The sequence below is a fragment of the Malus domestica genome, chromosome 11 (assembly GCF_042453785.1).
Source record: "Malus domestica chromosome 11, GDT2T_hap1".
NCBI lineage: Eukaryota > Viridiplantae > Streptophyta > Magnoliopsida > Rosales > Rosaceae > Malus > Malus domestica.
In genome coordinates this window covers 7,290,591-7,308,975 of record NC_091671.1, presented here as the reverse complement: position 1 = coordinate 7,308,975, position 18,385 = coordinate 7,290,591, and the positions used below count along the sequence as shown (strand labels likewise).

Here is an 18,385-nt window from a genome sequence, read left to right as displayed (position 1 = left end):
AAATTAAGGGAACACTACCTCAAACTACATGCTTCACTCACAAAGCTTCAACAATACAGGTTTCAACAAAAGCAAAAATTCAAAGAACTTTATGAAGAAGGCTTTGGTGTATTTAACACAATATGTTGAAATGAAGCAAAGCTTATTTATTAATATATTCGATAAGCCACAAATATGTACATATACATGAGTCAAAATAAACAAAAAAAAGGGAGCCTTCACAAAGGTTGCTTAGGGGAAGTCTCAGCAGTCGGTAGAGCCCCAGAAAGAGAAAGCACCGGAGGGTGGTTATCCGGAGCCTCAGTACTTGACAAAACCCCAGAAGGAGGAGGCATTGGAGGTTCATCATTTGAAGCTTCATTACCAGGTACAACCCTAGAGGACGAAGGCAATAAATGTCTTTGGAACAAACCCACAAACCGCTGATGATCAAGTAAAACCTTACCATCAGATTCCTTTATCTGGTCAAGCTTCCTCTTCATGTTTGTAGCATAGTCATGGGCGAGCCGGTGCAACTGCTTATTCTCATGCTTGAGCCCTCTAATCTCCTGTTTGAGACTCATCACTTCAGCAGCCAATGATTCAACTTGGCGGGTTCTAGCAAATAGGCGTTGGGCCATATTAGACACAGAACCTGCACACTGAACACTAAGAGCCAAAGAGTCCTTAACAGCCAACTCATCAGACAGTTTGGAAAGTAGTCTGTTATCTTTGGGAGTGAGAAGGTTCCTGGCCACCACTGCAGCGGTCATATCATTCTTCATCACAGAATCCCCAACGGTAAGAGGACCGGTAGGGGATATGAAGGATGGGCGCCATATGTTGTCTGGAGAAGGCGTGGCTGTCTCTTCTCCAAGGTTCAAGTCAAAACGACGGTCGGAGAGTCCAGACATTTTCAAATGTGTTGAAGAAGGAAGAGGTCAGACAAATCAAGATCTTAGAAGTGCAAGAAATGAGCTTCTACTGGTAGAGATTCAAGTGTGCTGTGGAACTTAATGCCAGCCTCTATAAAAATCTGCACTCGACGGAGCTTCAGAAATCGAAGAGGCGTTTGCTTTCTCAAAAGCTGGGCTGCTCAGAGACCACGAGGGCCGATCTCAGAAATCGAAGAGGCGAATGCTTTCTCAAAAGCTGGGCTGCTCAGAGACCACGAGGGCCGATCTCAGAAATCGAAGAAGCACCTGCTTTTGCAGCCTCGTCAGCACCTGTCACATGCACAATCAGCTTTGCGGAAATTACGGGCAATCTGTCGAAGATTTCTGGTGAAGTAGAAAGCACGTGAATCTTACTGATCAATCACCGCTCTCCATATGCACCATCAACTCCTCGGGTACCACATATAACTTTGTCAAAGATCTCTGACAAAGTTTAGGCACGAGAATTTCGAAGTGCCAGCTACCCTACTATTACCCATAAGGGTAAAGGAACAGCACCACTGCTTGACAACTGGAAAGTCCCTATGTGTGTCGACCTCCGTGTTTTGTGGCAAGACAGGTTGGCAAGAACGACCAACCTTTACTCACATTCGAGAAAAGACTCCCAACATAATTACTTTCTCAAAAACCGGAGTAGCACCGCTTTCCGAATCTCGAGAGTCAGATCCTCGACGGGATTGCTTGTTCGAAAGCCGAAGAGGCACAACTCTCAGAACTTCGAGAGCCAGATTTCCTTAGATAAAGCTTGTCTGTAATCTCCACACATAATATCAGCTTTCTAGATACCACATACCACTTTTTCAAAGTGCTCTGACAAAATTAAAACACGTGAAGCTGGCAGCTCCCACTACATTGCTGTGACCAAGAAGGGTAAAGGAATAGCATTACTACTTGTTATTGGGAAATCCCTATATACATTGACCTCCCTCCTCAACGGACAGGCAAACCTGCAAAAATGCTCAACCCTTTCTCACATTCGAAAAGGCACCCTCAACATAACCTCTCGAAATACTCAGCTTTATTTCCCCCCGATAATACCTCAGCAAATAAGCCACACCAAGAACAAGAGTATCTCATATCATCAGGGTCGAAAGCAAGAGTATCCCATATCATGCTTTCTCCCTGTCTTTGTCTTTGTCCTTGTCCACACCTGCAGGACAAGGAGAAAGAGAGCAGTCAGTCGGAACCTGAAATCAAACCTCCAATTTGGAACTGACTGCCTGGAGCCTTTGCCTGGTTGCTTACTTAGCATTGCTCTCGAGTACTCATCCTCAACTGCTGTCAAGGTCACGAATTCCACCGGCAAATACCTCATGACAGTTGATCAGATATTGGCTCTTTACACTGAAGCTGCCAAGTGTGGATGAGTCACTATGAAGGAATGTTCTGAAGGACCATTTAAATGCAAAGGTTGCACACCACTTCTGCCATGCAAAAGATTGAAGCAGAAGGTTCAACGGTGAGCTGAAACAGATCACTACAGCACGACACCTTTCCATACCACATTCATTATTCCGTCAACAGCAAAAGTATCCCATATCATCAAGGGCGAACGTACTCTAGATTTGATGGACTTGTTTTGACCCTCAAATTTTTGAGTCGGCCTTATACTCTGAAGGGCACCAGAAAACCCTCCAGCACAGTTCAAGAATAAGCCTGTGGAAAGTTACTTCTTCAAAAGCAAAAGTATCTCATATCATCTCTTATCCATTTGCTTCTCCTTATCCTGGCAGTTGAATGAGAGACAAGGAGAATGAGAACAATCAACCGGAAGCCGAAGTCAAACCTCTGATCCTGGGTTGCTTACTTGGAAGTTTGACTGCTTACCTTGTCTGTCACCTCTTTCGGCAGATCTCCTAGCTCGGCGACTTGGGGGACTCCTACTATAGGGTTTGTATCACACTTGACTAAGCCCGAAACTACAACTAAGCTTTAAGTGAAATTGATACATTACCTTGTGCGTCAACATCAGCTAAGTACACCATTCCCGGATGGAGGAAAGGTACTTCCAGAGAAGGGCAGATGAAGATCAGACCACACTTCGGTACTTAGAAGTTTCGTGATTACTCAAGGGATTGGATCTTGCAAGTCCCCAACCGAGGAGTTTCCCTCACTCGGGAACTTAGGGGAGCACTGTTTGTACCATACTTGACCAATCCCGAAACTACCGAGCACCGGCCAACGCTATACTGTCAAGGACCCAGAAGAGTTCCCCTCCGACCAGGAGGCCAATCACTACTCGACACGTGTCAAGATTAGAAGCCAATCAGAGCGCAGCACGTGTCGACATCAAGAACCAATCATAACATGACACATGTCAATGTGACAAAGCTACAAGTTTTTCTATAAATAGGGGTCATTCCCCCACAATATGGCCTAATGCCATTTTGTGTTAAATCATTCACAAGAACTCACTAAATTGAGAGCTTGATCCTTTGTACTTGTGTAAGCCCTTCACTACTAATAAGAACTCCTCTACTCCGTGGACGTAGCCAATCTGGGTGAACCACGTACATCCTGTGTTTGCTTCTCTGTCTCTATTTATTTACGTACTTATCCTCACTAGTGACCGAAGCAACCAAGCGAAGGTCACAAAACCTGACACTTTCTGTTGTACCAAAGTCTTCGCTGATTTTGTGCATCAACACACTTGTTTTTTTTTTTGGTTATTTTTTCTTGGTTGTTTCTCTCCACTTTGCAGAAAAAGGGGAAGCATTGTGCTTCTTCAAATCTCTCCCATTCCCCGAAGCACAAATAGAGGTAGGGGCTCTAAAGAAAGCTAGCCCAAACAACTGAAATGATCCAAGTTCGTCCCCGAGATCTCTCAAAGACAACCTTCAGTTTCCTAGTGACTGTGTCTTTCGACACCTTTAAGTACATTAAGAAGCATCAACCATCCTTACCGCAGTCCTCCTCATTCTCTGCCCAACTTGCCGCTACAACGCCGCCGAGCACCACCACTTCACACAACACCAATGGCCACAGCAGCCACGTCGTCCTCCAGCCTAGCGTCATAGCATGCTCCATTTTCTCGTCGACGGCATAAAAGAAGGTGGCCATGAACGAAGTCCTCCGCCGTGAGAACAACAACCGCAGTGGCTGCCGAAGTTGAAATGGTTGTTGCTGCTCCATTTTAGAAGCTCAATCCGAAGTTGAAATGGTTGCTACTGCTCCGTTTTAGGAGCTCAGTCCGAAGTTGAAATGGTTGTTGCTGCTCCGTTTTAGGAGCTCAGTCCGAAGTTGAAATGGTTGCTGCAGCTCCGTTTTAGGAGTACTCGAAGGATTCGGCACAAAGTCGGAGAAGGAAGTCGCATAAAAAAGAATGATGCTTCCAGCAAAATAAAAAAAACAACAACAAACCCGCGTCGTCGTCTTGGAGTTAAGAAGAAGAGGGGTTGCTGACCAAGTATCTTTTAAAATCTGTCTAAATTAGGAAGTAGAGGAAATGGTCTCCAACAAGCAAATAAAAAGGTAAAGAGGTGAAGTTTGTCGTGACATCTTTAAAAGACCACATCCCTCTAACATAAATCATGTGGTTTCTTCTCAAAACAATATAAAAGCAGCAACAAGAAGAAAAAGAAAGAAATAGGTATGGAGACCACCATGTTTTAAAGTCAATAAGGGATCTGCACATCACGTGGAAATTTGCTCACGTGAAGAACAAAAGAAGGCAACCACTTCCCAACTAATTATGGTCTTTGTAAATTTTGCATTCAATCAAAGCATGAAGACAAAATGACAAGAGTACAAAACAAAATTTGCCTCTTGTGGAATACCACTCACGTGGACATTATGAGCATGGCCCCATTGATTGAATATGGTGCATGAAACAAGTAAATGTGGAGACAAAATGATAGAAGTTGCAAGTCAGAAGTAAAGGAAAGAGTTCAGAAGTGAAGGAAAAGAAAAGTGCCATAAGTCTTTTTTCACAATAATAAAAAGAAGGAGGTCGGCTTTCATTCGTACAAAATCCTATTTCAAACAGGATGGAATTGCTATGAAACCGTGTGGAAAAGTCAAGCAAAGATGAAGTCCTAATTTACTAAGGATTAAAATATGAGGGAAGCTTTTCAGTAAACTAATGGAAGCTAAGCCCATGGGTCCACCATTTTTCACCCGCACTTTGTAGATTCAAGCACCCATTAAGTTAAATCAAGTCAACAAAACTTGTAGCATAAGCACGGAGACAATGATAACACAAATCATTTCAAACACCGTGGACACAAGCCATCTCAAAGTATAAAACTCGATGGACGCATCACCTCAAATTAGTGGATTTGCACTATGTCAAAATGGATCAAGTTCCTGTTAAATTCTTGAAGTAGTCAAATGACACGAAGCCAGTTAATTATCAACTGGCACAAAGCCGTATCAAATTCCAAATTCAAATAGCATAAGGCTGCGCTCCAAATGTCAAGTGGCACAAAACGGATACAAATGACACAAAGCCAACATTCAAGTGGTACGAAGCCGCATCAAACGGCACGAAGCTGCAACAAGACGCAAATGGCACGAAGCCACATAAAGCTTCAATGGCTTAAAGTCCTCGCCTGCAAAAGCCTAAACTGCACAAGGCATTAGACGCTCCAATGGCCCAAAGTCCTCACCCGCATGAGCTAAACTGCACAAGGCATCAAATCCAAACAAGTATCAAGCATACAAGGAACTACGAGTGACTTTATCCCTCAACGAGGGTACGTAGGCAATCTAGGGCTCTACCTAGATGCAGTCACAAAATCAAATAAACACCAAAATCCTCAAGTTACGATTTATTCATATTAGAATCAAAGGGTATTCCTTTCCCAAAAGAAAGGTTGTAATTAATAGGCGCGTAGCCTAGAATTGGTCGAACTCAAACTAATAAAACCCTCTTCGAAAAAATGAATGAGGGTGAAATTGTGTCGAGTGAATTATTTGTTTACATATTATGTACAATTTTTGCTCAACAAGTACTAATTATCATTTTAACTTAATTACTTTTTAATACAATGAAATTCTTTTTTTTTCTTTTGACAAATGCGCAGCAAATCACAATCTCTCAAATTATAAAAAAAAAAAGAAAATTTAGGTTTCAATCCCTTATGATGACATTTTATTGATTAAAACCTTTTGTCTTTTAAACTTTTGATTGATGTCCTATGACTTATTTCCACATGAGCATTTTATATTATTTTATTACAAATAGGAATTTAATTGAGCACTAATTATCATTTTAACTTAATTACTTTTCTAATACAATGAAATTCTTTTTTTTTTAACAAACGATATTATCTACACTAAGAAAGTGGGGGAGTGGGCGAAGCCTCGTAATGGATGAGCCATAATAATGTGATTCAAATTTTCCTTTGGCGATAATCGAACCTAAGACCTCTCACAAGTGAAGAGGAATACTAGTAGATTGTAGTACTAAGTGGCAATACAATGAAATTCTTCACTTTTTTCTATTGGATATACCGGAAAAAATTAAAATAAGTGAGAAAAATATATTTTATATTATGTATGTATCCATATATAAGTAGGTGGTTCAGATTGGGTTGAGCTATTGCCTCAAGGTTTCACAAAAGTTATAGGAGAAAGTAGTTGCATTGTGAAATGGGCACTGCAGAAGGAAATTCTGGCTTACGACGCAGTTGGATGGTTTTGGAGCCATTGTGGTCGGAACTCAACCCTTGAAAGTATATCTGAGGGGGTTCCAATGATATGCAAGCCGTTTTCTATCGATCAGAAGGTACATGCAAGGTATCTCAGCCAAGTATGGAAAATAGGCATACAATTGGAGAATGAGATAGAGAGAGGGGAGATAGAGAGGGCTGTTAGAAAACTTATTGTAGGTTTTGAGGAGAAGGAAATGAGGGTGAGGACCATGGAACTGAAGGAGAACATAGAAGCGAGTGTCAAGAGTGGCTCTCTTTATGATTCCTTGAACGATCTTGCAGATCTTATTGCGTCATGCTAATTGCAACCAGCAGGTTTTTGTTTGCTAATAAATTTAATTTGCATTAAGACTTCCTGAATCTGATGCAATAAACTTTTGTATGCTAAAGCATTAGTCCAAACCGCTTATCCTGACCAACAAACATAGACAACTCAGTCTCGGTCTGTTGTGATATCATATATGGTAAGATATATTTTTGTGCACATGTTGCGATGTTGACCCAAAAAAACATATATAGGTATTGTTCTACATAAACCCTTAATTTAGAAGTTTGAAGCAACGCGACTTGGAAATCTACGCAAAGTATTAGAAAACGTGTGTTTTTGGCGACACTTTCGTGTTCTTTTGTAGTTAAAGATGAAGATCGAAATGTGTGAAAGGGAGGGATGAGGGAGGGAGAAAAGGAAGAAATAAAGGGGAAATGAAGAAGTAGAATGTGTGAATAAAAAACTTGACAATGAAGACTATAATCTTATCACGACATGTGGTCGTCTACTACAACTTAAATATCCTTGTAGTGCCAATAAAACTATTTGAAATTGCTTTTAGTTTTTATGGTACTGTTTCATACACGTTTTGTTCCTCGCCCATCTGTCACCACTACTATAAAAAAAATTTTGCGACAAAAGATAGTTCATGGCCAAAATCCGCCTCGCAAGGTTTTGTGCGTCGAAATTTCAGCCTTCATCACATAAAGGTACTTTAGCCGTCTCAAAAAATTGGTCTTCGCAACAACTCGATGTGCGCAATGCCTTCTTAAAATACAATTTTGGAAGAGGAAGTTTACATGAAACAACCACCTGACTTTGTTGATCCCCAACGATCTCAACATATTAATTGTCGGCTTCGTAAAGCTCTCTGATGGTTGGAACTAAGCCCCTCGAACTTGGTTCTAACAGAATACATTCTTGTGTTACCAAGGCTTTTCTCACAAAAAATTCTGATGCTTCTTTGTTTATTAATCACTCATCTACATATTTATTATGTTTTAGTATATGTTGATGACCTAATTGTCATAGGGTCTAATTTAGTTGTCATTCACAAGTCTATCGATCTGTTGTGTGCTACTTTTGCTAGTCGTAAGCTAGAGGATCTTAAAAATTTTCTTTGGAATGGAGGTCACAAGAACAACTAGTCGTCTTTCGCTCTCTCAGACTCGCTATGCTTCTATCTTGTTTAAGAAATTCAAAATGAAACTGTGCAAACCAAGTCCCACTCCATATCCTTCCTCCACGCACTTGTCGGCGAGTGAAGGTGCTCTCATTTCTGATCGGAAGAGTTATCGCAGTATGGTTTGTGGGCTCGAATATTTAACTTTGTCCCCAACATTGCCTGTGCAGTTAATCAAGTATGTCAATTCATGCATAATATGAAGACTATTCATCTTCAAGCAGTCAACTGTTTCTATCGTTTTATCAAGGTACCATCAAGCATGGCATACTCTTCCACTCCTCTCAGGACTACTCCCTTTGAGGATTTTTTGACGCTGATTGGGCGGGTTGCAGTGATGATTGCAGGTCTACTAGCTGTGCATGTATTTTTATGGGTACTAATCTCCTTACTTGGATAGCTAAGAAGCAAACTACTGTATCTTGTTCTAGTTTTGAAGTCGAATACCGTGTTCTTGCCACCACAACCGCTGAACTACGATGATTCTGTTATATTCTTCATGAACTTGGCATTCCTATTCGTACCTCACCTTGCATTGCAAAACCGGTCTTCCATGCTTGAACTCGTCACATTGAAATTGACTATCATTTTATCAGGAATTGGTTGCCAAGGAGTTCTTGCTACTCAATATATCTCATCTCACCACCAAATTGCTAATGTCTTCACCAAAGGCCTTTCACGTGAACGATTCTCTTTCCTCACTTCCAAGCTTAAATTTTACTTTGTCTCGTTTCGCTTGACTGGATGTAAAGAGTACCATGAATCTTGATCACATACTATAAATCTAGACCGTTCAACAAATTCATAAATCACTTATATTTATTGTTTTATTACTTCCTTTAATTAGTTGTACAAAGTCAACTTGTAATATGTAAAAATTCAGAGCCCATGTGAATACACAAACCATTCTGTTATTCTCCCAAAATACAGGCCTCTTTCTTTTCTTCACTAATGCTCTCTATGTACTGGTTCTCTACCCTCACCAATTTCTATTTTCGTAAAATTTAGCATGCTAATGCATTCCTTGATGTAATCCAAAGCGTATTATCACATTGCACCAACTCATTGATGAAAACTGGTTTTCTGTACTCCGTTCATAATTAGGCCATACTTTGATTCCTAATGCTCTTTTGGAAGATTTTGTACCGTGGGTGTCGTAGTTTTTTTTTTTTTGGAGTCTTAATGAAACATTCATGGTACTGTTCACTTTTAACATTAAAGATATTTTTACTCTAAAAAGTCAATCCTTGTACTATTCACTCACAACACTTTTTTTTTGTCATTTTAGTTAAAACTCAAAGTTTTCAAGTTATTTTCATTAGTTTTCTTTTATTTTTTCCTTCGTTTAGGGGGTTTTTCACAAGGTTTTACAGAGGCTATTATGACCCAAACTTGTGTAACCTCCATTTCAATAACGGAGTTACATAATCAACTGACACATGAGAATCTCTCTCCTACAAATCATAGATGACAGAGAAGAATATCGCTCGTATAAATCATGTTGGAGAACAATTTAGAAACAGAAATAACAGAAATACAGAACTTGAAATATTTATACTTTATTACTCAAAAATACTTGCAATACAGAATGATACACAACGACTACAGAAAATTAAATATGAGAATATCAAAAGTACTAACTTGATTACAGAAGGTAGAGGCTAGCGTAAAAGCTATGTCCTTCGAACAGTAATTTCGTCCCACTCTTGTGCTTGTGGTTCTACAACGTCTGCTCGACCAGGATACAACTACCTAATCTTACAACCCGCACTGGATTATAGAATTCTAGCGAATTGCTTTGTGTGTTTACTCTCTCTGGAAAGTTTGTACGGAAGAAAAGGAAGAAGAATCCATCGTTGATGATGAATTGAGGACTCCAGTTATATAGGCTCTTTCATACCTCTTCAAATACCTTTTGGATGTATCTGAAGCTTTACAACTCTTTACAAAAGGTTGTATCTTTAATCAAAACGTTTTTAATTAATTTAATTAAAAACTTAATTCGAAATTAAAACTAATTATCATCAAGCCCAATCCACAGAAATGGTGGCCCAAGCCTCAATTCCCATTCCAAGTGGTACCACCACATAACTAATATTGTAGAAGACAAAAGGTATATAAAGGTACTTTGGAATCTTGTTTTCACCAATGTGGGACAAGAGTCTCAAAACTTCCAACAATACCCCACATTTTGAGACGACTATTTAGTCTTAGAGAAACTAAGATACGAGAGTAAACAGTAGATGTGACATACATCAGGAAATGTGTCTTTTGGACTTGAACCTACCTTAGTATATACTTATCGGATTTACTAGATGACGCAGTGAATATAAAATCTTGAACTGTTCATCTCCGCAGTAAACCAAGACAATAAGCAAAACATATGCCACACCAACACATTGCAAATTCATACGTTTGTGTTCATTTTGGTCCTGAACAAATCCTGGATTCATGAGAGCTTTAGAGAATGTAGAGGCTAGCGTAAAAGCTTCCAACAAATCAAAGATGTTTGTCTGCTATTTTCCATTGATTCATTCGACCAAACTTTGGGGTGTACGTGGTTGGTCCAGTAAGATACTTAAGGGGTCCAACTATATTTCCGCTTTAATTTAGTTAGGTATGCTGTATGCACAGCCCAAACAATTGTACCCAAACACCACATATGGTCGTGAGGAGAACAACAACGTGAGTTGCCTCAGTTCAGTACCCCCACAACAGATTGTGTAACCGAATCAACAAAGCACCCTCTTCGCATTTGTCTTAACATCTCCCCCCCTCCCCCACACACACCCCACCCCCCCCCCCCCCCCCAAAACAAAATATAGCGTGGCAGTTCTACTATCTGCCCGCACACACAAAGCACACTCTGCATTTTGATCCCACCCACCCACCAATCATCAGGGCCGGTCCTGAGTTTTTGGATGCCCGGTGCGAAACTCAAAATGTGCCCTTTTTTAATACTGAAATATATGTTTAAAAAAAAATTTAACGAGGGCTGGAACCCAGTCGAAGCTGGGGGCTAGGCCCTCACGCCCAAATTATATTACTTGAGAAAATATACAACGGGAGGGACATAGTACCTAAACCCCGACAATCAAAAATACTATCATATACAACCATTCCTAGGAAAGCTCCTTGAAATTTCAACCTTTAAGAAATTGTCTTCTAGCATTTTTTGAAGCAAAATCATCAATTATATCATCATACTCCAAGTCTTCAATCTCATCTTTTTCAATGCATAAGATTGCTAATCCATTTAGCCTATCTTGAGTCATAGTGGTCCGCAAGTAAGATTTTAATAATTTCAATTTTGAAAAACTTCTTTCTGCAGATGCCACAGTCACAGGTACAGTCAACAGTACACGATAAGCAATCAAGACATTAGGACACATGTCAGTTTCTTTTACAAAGTTTGCTATTTCCATGGATGTCCAAGGGTTATTAGAGAGAAATGCTTCTTCAGGTAACATCATTTGCAACACCTGTAATTCAGAACACAAGTCGGCTCCATCTACATCCATGGTATTTCCATGTTTCAAATGTGCTTCAAGATTCATACAATTTTCTTTTAGCCGTTGATCATCCAATGAAATTAACTTCGGTGCATCAAACAAGAAGCCAAAAATAGATTCAAAAGTCTTTAACTGTTCAAACCTGTTTTTCAGTTGAGAAAGAGCAATATCCACTATAACAAGAAAATAATCTGTTCTAAATGATTCTTCAGCAGACTGTTGTTCCCTCTCATTACCATTAACTTCATCATGATGTCTTTTTCTAGGTCTATGACGTTTAGTTTGAAAAATAGGGTCAATTTCCGAATCAAGTGCAATTTCTTTAGCATCACGCATAGCAGAAGCAAAACCAGTTTCTCTGTAGTTTTCAAAAAAGGTAACAAGTGCTTCCAATGCCTTTACAGCAACATCAAGACGCATGTCTTCAGATTGTAATTTTGTGCTCACCATGTTAATCTTCAACAAAATGTCATACCAAATAACCAAACTTAATACAAAATCAAAACTGGAAAGTTCTCCTGATGCTAAACATCCTGCATCCCTACTCAATTGGGGATTCTCAGTAATTTCCACCAACGTAAACAAAGCATTTCTAACTTGGGCTACTTGGGATTTAATTGCTTTAACACTTTCAATGTGACTTTCCCATCGAGTAGTTGACAATGATTTCAAAGTTAAACCATCAATATGTTCAAGCAAAATATTCCAACGCTTTGTAGAGTTGGAAAACACCGTATATATGCATTGACATGCTCCAAAAAAAGATTTTGCTTTAAGACAAAAATTTCCTATCAAAATTATCATTCTAACACATATTATATATTATAAAAATACAAACATATAGTCTAATATATTATAAAAATTAAACCTAAAAATTGGGTTTGAAATGAAATCAAATAATTCAATTCATCAACAACAACAATTATATACATCAATTATCATATAATTCTATATCATTTGCAAAATTTTATATTAAATTATGAATTGATAAGTCAAATTTTAAAAATTAATTTACCTCAAAACTCAAAATGGTTGGTGGTGAGTGAATGCTTTTGGCACTTGCACTTGCAGGAGCAACTGAGGAGGAGGGACAGGTTCTGGACTGGACTGTCGACTGTGAAGGGGAGCAGAAGGTCAGACGGCAGCAGGGAGGGAAATATTAGGAAAGGGGGAGTGGGGATATGGGAATAGGTATAGGGTTTTTGGGGACCGAGTGGTCCTTTAATGTTGTTTTGTATTACTTTTTTTTTTTTTTTTATTTGTGAAGCCCTGGACGTGGTCCTTTTTAAACCTACCTTGGGCTCTTGCCCTCCAGCCGGCAGCCCTATCTGGGCTTTGGACCTTTTTTTTTTTTTTTAATACTTAGTAATTTGGGTTATTTTTGTTGGTGCCCACTTTAGTTTTGGGCCCTGGACAGTTGTCCCTGTGGCACTGGGCCTGGGCCGGGCCTGCCAATCATAATGTGGCAGCTCTACGAAAGTTTATATATTTTTTGCAGTGAGTCAAAGGTGGCCCTAACACTTGTCATTCTTGCATTGAACTGGTTGTATTCTACCTTTGACTTTTATGTTTATTGAGTTACATTTGAAGGCAGAGTGATTTTTGAGTATGATCGGCACACGAGGTGGTATATCACGTATCACTATACAAATAGTAGGATATGTGTGCTAAAAAGTTAATAACTTAAAAAATAAAATTTTTCACTACTTACATAAAAACACGTGGTGTACCATCTGTGATCTTGTCACAATTAAAATTTTCTCTTTAAGGCACCATAAGTGTCCACTCAAACCCTTATTCCTTCCAAATTAAGACACGATAAATTAAGCCAATTGTCTACCTACGAAATTTCCTTCCCAATAGGATTTTCCCAAATCATACCCCTAAAGTCTTCTATGTTATTTTAATATAAGGACTAACTAAATGTTATCCAATTTCTAGGAAATGTAGTTAATATCCTAATTTTATAAGCTACAAGAAATGAAGATCCAGTTTATCTAAAGTACACCCTTGTAGCTACACAAATCTTAAGAACAATGGAAAAACAACTTACAAGCCGTAGATTGGTGCACATAACTCCGATGCTTCAACTAGGCGCTATCCTTCACTCCAAGGGCTTCGACATCACAGTCGCTCACACTGACTTTAACTTTCTTGACCCATCAAACTACCTAGATTTCGATTTCTTAGAGATGTCCGATGGCTTATGCGAGCAAAACATCTCGTCCCACAACTTCATAGCTGCGATATCAGGCCTTAACGTCAACTGCAAATCCCCACTCCAGGAGTCATTGGCTCGGAAGATGGAGAGAGAGGACCGAAATAATAAGATTTCATGCATCATTTATTGAGCGACAATATCTTGGAGTATCATTGAAGATTGCTTTCTTTCCTTAATTATAGGAATAGATTGATTCGTGTAATTCATGTATAGTTGACTTTCTAGAATAGCCTCATGTATATTGTATAAATCTTGTACTCCTTGTAAAGCAGAAGTTGAATGAAATCAAATTACCTTTAATATCTTCCTTACACGGCCTAAACCCTAGGAACTGTGAAACCCTAGTAGGTCGTAACCCTAGTAGGTCTATATTTTAACATGGTATCAGAGCACCGTTTCTGGTGACTCTGAATACCCCTCAACGCTTCCGCACCACAACAAACAGTATCGTCATCATGAGTGAATCAGGAGCCAACACAAAATCATCAGAGATGGCTATTGACCTCTAGAACCCGTTCTTGTTACACCCCTCTGACCAACCTGGGAACATCTTGGTCTCCAAGACTCTTCAAGGAGACAACTATAACATTTGGAGCCGTGCTATGCGCATCAGTCTAAGTGCTAAGAACAAGTTAGGCTTAGTCGATGGAACCATTGACCCCCTGCTTAAACAGATATACAATTTGCATTGTGGCAACGATGCAATGACATGGTCCTCGCGTGGATCCTGAATTCTATGCATGAAGACATTGCAAGAAGCGTCTCCTACTACACATCAGCAGCAAATGTGTAGGCTGACTTGCATGATCGTTTCTCCCAAGGGAACGATTAGCGTGTTTATCAAATTAAGAGAGAAATTGTTGAGCACAGACATGAGCAACAATCGACCTCAGTCTACTACACAAAACTGAAGGCATTGTGGGATGAATTGACGTCCTATCATGAGCCCCCAACATGCACTTGTGGGGGTTTGAAGAAGATTAATGAGCGCGATAAAAAGGAAAGGGTGATGCAGTTCCTCATGGGATTAAATGAATCATATGACGCGGTACGTGGGCAAATCTTGTTGATCCAGCCACTTACAAACACTCAGAAGACATACTTTCTTATTCTACAACAAGAAAATCAAGTGGAGGTATCTCTCACTCGTAATAACAACAATTTGCATGCTATGAATGTGACAAGCAACAGGGAACCTGCTGCACAACGAGGTAATCCCTCCCTTAAATGCTCCTATTATGATAAAAAAATATCATATCGTAGATCGATGCTTCTATCTCTACGGCTTCCCACTGGGGCACAAATACCATGGCAAAAAGGTGATCCCTCATAACAAGAAGAAACCTGCGGCCAACTATGTGAAGGCTGACGATGAAGTCGCCAAGGTCATTGATTAGCACCACCATGGAATCACCAGTGACTGGCCCAAGTTTACTGCTAAAGAGTACAATCAAATCATGGCCATGCTCAAGAAAACCAACCTTGATGGTAATCAACAACACTTTGCAAATGCCACAGGTACACTTACACCTTTATCTAATATGTCAGGAGCCTTACCATAGAAAACCCTATATTGGATCATTGATAGTGGGGCAACATATCATATATCTCATTGACCTCACTTACTTGACAAGAAATTCATGTTTGATTCTGTACAAATGCCGAATGGGGGAAAAGCCACTATAGAGTCTGTTGGTTCTGTCCAAGCCACTCCTCTTATTAAACTTGATGATGTGTTACATGTTCCAAATTTTCGAGTCTATTTATTATCTGTTAGCAAACTCACCGAGTCTCTACAATGCATAGTGATTTTCTTTCCCATTTTCTGTGTGATACAGGACATGGATACGAGGAGGAAGATTGGCCTGGGCAAGCGATATAATGGGCTCTATTACTTGTTGTCGGAACAAAATCCTCACCTTGCTCATAATGTTAACCATCATTCAAACCTTTGGCACCGACGCTTAGGATATCCCTCCACCGGTCCCCTACAACTTTTGACCAAGCAAGTTCCAACTATTATGTTTGATTCTAGTCATTCGTGTGACATTTGCCCTCTTGCTAATCAAACTCGTTTATCTTTTCCATCAAGTTTTATTTCATCTCAAGCACCTTTTGATTTAATACATTGTGATATTTGGGGACCCCATCGAGTCAATTCCCATTCGGGGGCTCGATATTTTTTTACCATTGTTGATGATTATTCCCTGTTTTACTTGGATTCATCTTATGCATTTAAAGTGTGAAACACAAAGGTTGTTATGTTCCTTTATTGCTTGGGTTCAAACACAATTTAACTGTATGATCAAGACAATTAGGGCAAATAACGAGGCTGAATTCACTTCTTTACGATCCTTTTTTGATAGCAAGGGTATTGTGTTTCACACTTCTTGTCCTTTTACTCCCCAACAAAATGGGGTAGTTGAAAGAAAACATCGCCATCTTTTAAATGTTGGGAGAGCACTTCGATTTCAAGCCAATTTACCTTTAACCTTTTGGGGATAAAGTGTTCAAACAACGTGTTATTTAATCAATCGCTTACCCACACCACTCCTTCACCACAAAACTCCCTTCGAGCTTTTACATCGTACACTTCCAGATTTTACTCACTTGTGTGTGTTTGGTTGCTTATGCTATGCCACAAATCTCACTCCCACACACAAATTTGATCAACGTGCTCGGAAATGCATTTTTGTTGGATATCCTTTTGGTAAAAAAGGGTACCGTGTTTATGACCTCACTACCCACAAATTCTCTACTTCCCGTGATGTGGTCTTTCATAAGGACACATTTCCTTTTATTTCCCTGCCACCAGATCACCAACCTGATAGTGTTGTCCTACCTCTACCCCTTGGTCCTACCATTACCCCGTCCTTATCACCTCATTCTCCAGACACCCGTATTCAACCTACCCCTACCACGCCTTTACCACCTGCCCCTACCACAAACCCCACCACCCTACCACCCCTCGACACCACACCTTCCCTCGACACTACACCTTCCCTAGACACCACACCTTCACAAGACACCCTCACCACCAAGCCTACTCTTTCGTCTCTTCCCTTTGCCAATCGACACTCCACTTGTCCCCCTAAACCCTCTGTGCGACTTCAGGGCTACCATTTATATCATGTACAATCCCTTGCTCTCGGTGCCACCTCCTCTTCCATGTCAGGTACATGCTACCCTTTATCTCACTATGTTTCTTATGCCCATCTTTCTTCTTCACACCGCTCTTTTGCTTGTGCCATTTCTACCATTGTCAAACCTACTACTTTTGAGCAGGTTAACAGTGATCCTCAATGGCAAGTTGCCATGCAATCCGAACTCCTTGCTTTGGAACAAAATCATACTTGGACTCTCATTCGCCTTCCTCCCGGTCATCGGGCCATTGGTAGCATCATATTGACTACTAGTAGTGCAGCAAACATGTTGACTTACCAAGCAATTCCTAGGCTGCTAAAACATGATTCCAATTCAAGGTAACAATCAAACATCTCAAATTTTTGGAATTCGGTCTTTCGCATGTTAACTATGAGATGTATATACATCAAGTTGATCAATTAGTTAATTACAATTTTGACCATTTTATAGGAAATAAAACTCGATGAGACTATGGTTTTCGTAACTGTTGCCAATGTCTGAACTAACCTTAAGATTTCTGATACTTGACCCATCTGAGTACATATTCTATGATGCTGGAACTGGTACCAGGACTTCAACCCTTAAGATTTAAAGATCTACCCATTAGCAACTTCGGAGGTTTGGATGACTTACTACAACTAATAGCAAAAATACACGATTCAAGGTCATCTTCAACCGTCATTTGGAACACCATGGACTGCCTTGAAAAATCATCGCTGGCACAACTTCAGAATGAGTACCAAATTCTATTGTTTCCTATCGGTCCTCTGCACAAAACTGTTCCATCTCCGTCTATAAGCTTGTTGAAAGAGGACCAGAGTTGTATGTCATGGCTCGACGAAAAAGCACACAACTCTGTCATCTATGTAAGCCTAGGAAGCATAGCATTAATGGACAGTAAAGAACAAGAGGAAATGGCATGGCAGTGAGCAGCCTTTCTTGTGGGTGGTTCGGACGGACTCCGTATCATTGCCAGAAGGTTTCTAAGAAATTGTGGGAGAAAGGGGTCACATAGTGAAGTGGACACCACAAAAGAAAGTCCTTGCACACAGCGCAGTGGGAGGGTTTTGGAGTCATTGCGGTTGGAATTCAACCCTAGAGAGTATCTCCGAAGGAGTCCCGTTGATATGTCAACCATATTTTGGGGACCAGAGAGTGAACTCGAGGTATTTGAGTCAAGTATGGGGAGTAGGTCTGGAATGGGATAATGATATGAACAGAGGACCAATAAAGAAAGCGATAAGAACACTGATGGTAAGCAAAGAAGGGGAACCAACAAGGCAAAGAGCAAAATATTTGAAGGTGAAAATTGAGCTTTCTATGAAGCAAGGTGGCTCTTCGTATAATTCCTTGAACGAATTAGTAGACCTTATCTTATCATTCTAATAATGTACATATTTTGTTTTGACAATGCGATATTATACACTACTTTCATTTACGGAAATAAGAATTTGAACTTAGTTGCAAA

At 39.9% G+C, this 18,385-nt stretch overlaps 1 protein-coding gene and 1 pseudogene across 1 annotated transcript; one reads left to right on the top strand and one right to left on the bottom strand.

The window, feature by feature from the left end:
- Nucleotides 1-11,183: 11,183 nt before the first annotated feature.
- LOC139189406 (uncharacterized) lies at nt 11,184-12,002 on the bottom strand. Its single transcript, XM_070808354.1, has one exon. It carries the CDS (start codon nt 12,000-12,002, stop codon nt 11,184-11,186), a length of 819 nt encoding a protein of 272 aa, XP_070664455.1.
- Nucleotides 12,003-16,767: 4,765 nt separating this feature from the next.
- Nucleotides 16,768-18,385, top strand: LOC103447679 (UDP-glycosyltransferase 76E2-like; annotated as a pseudogene).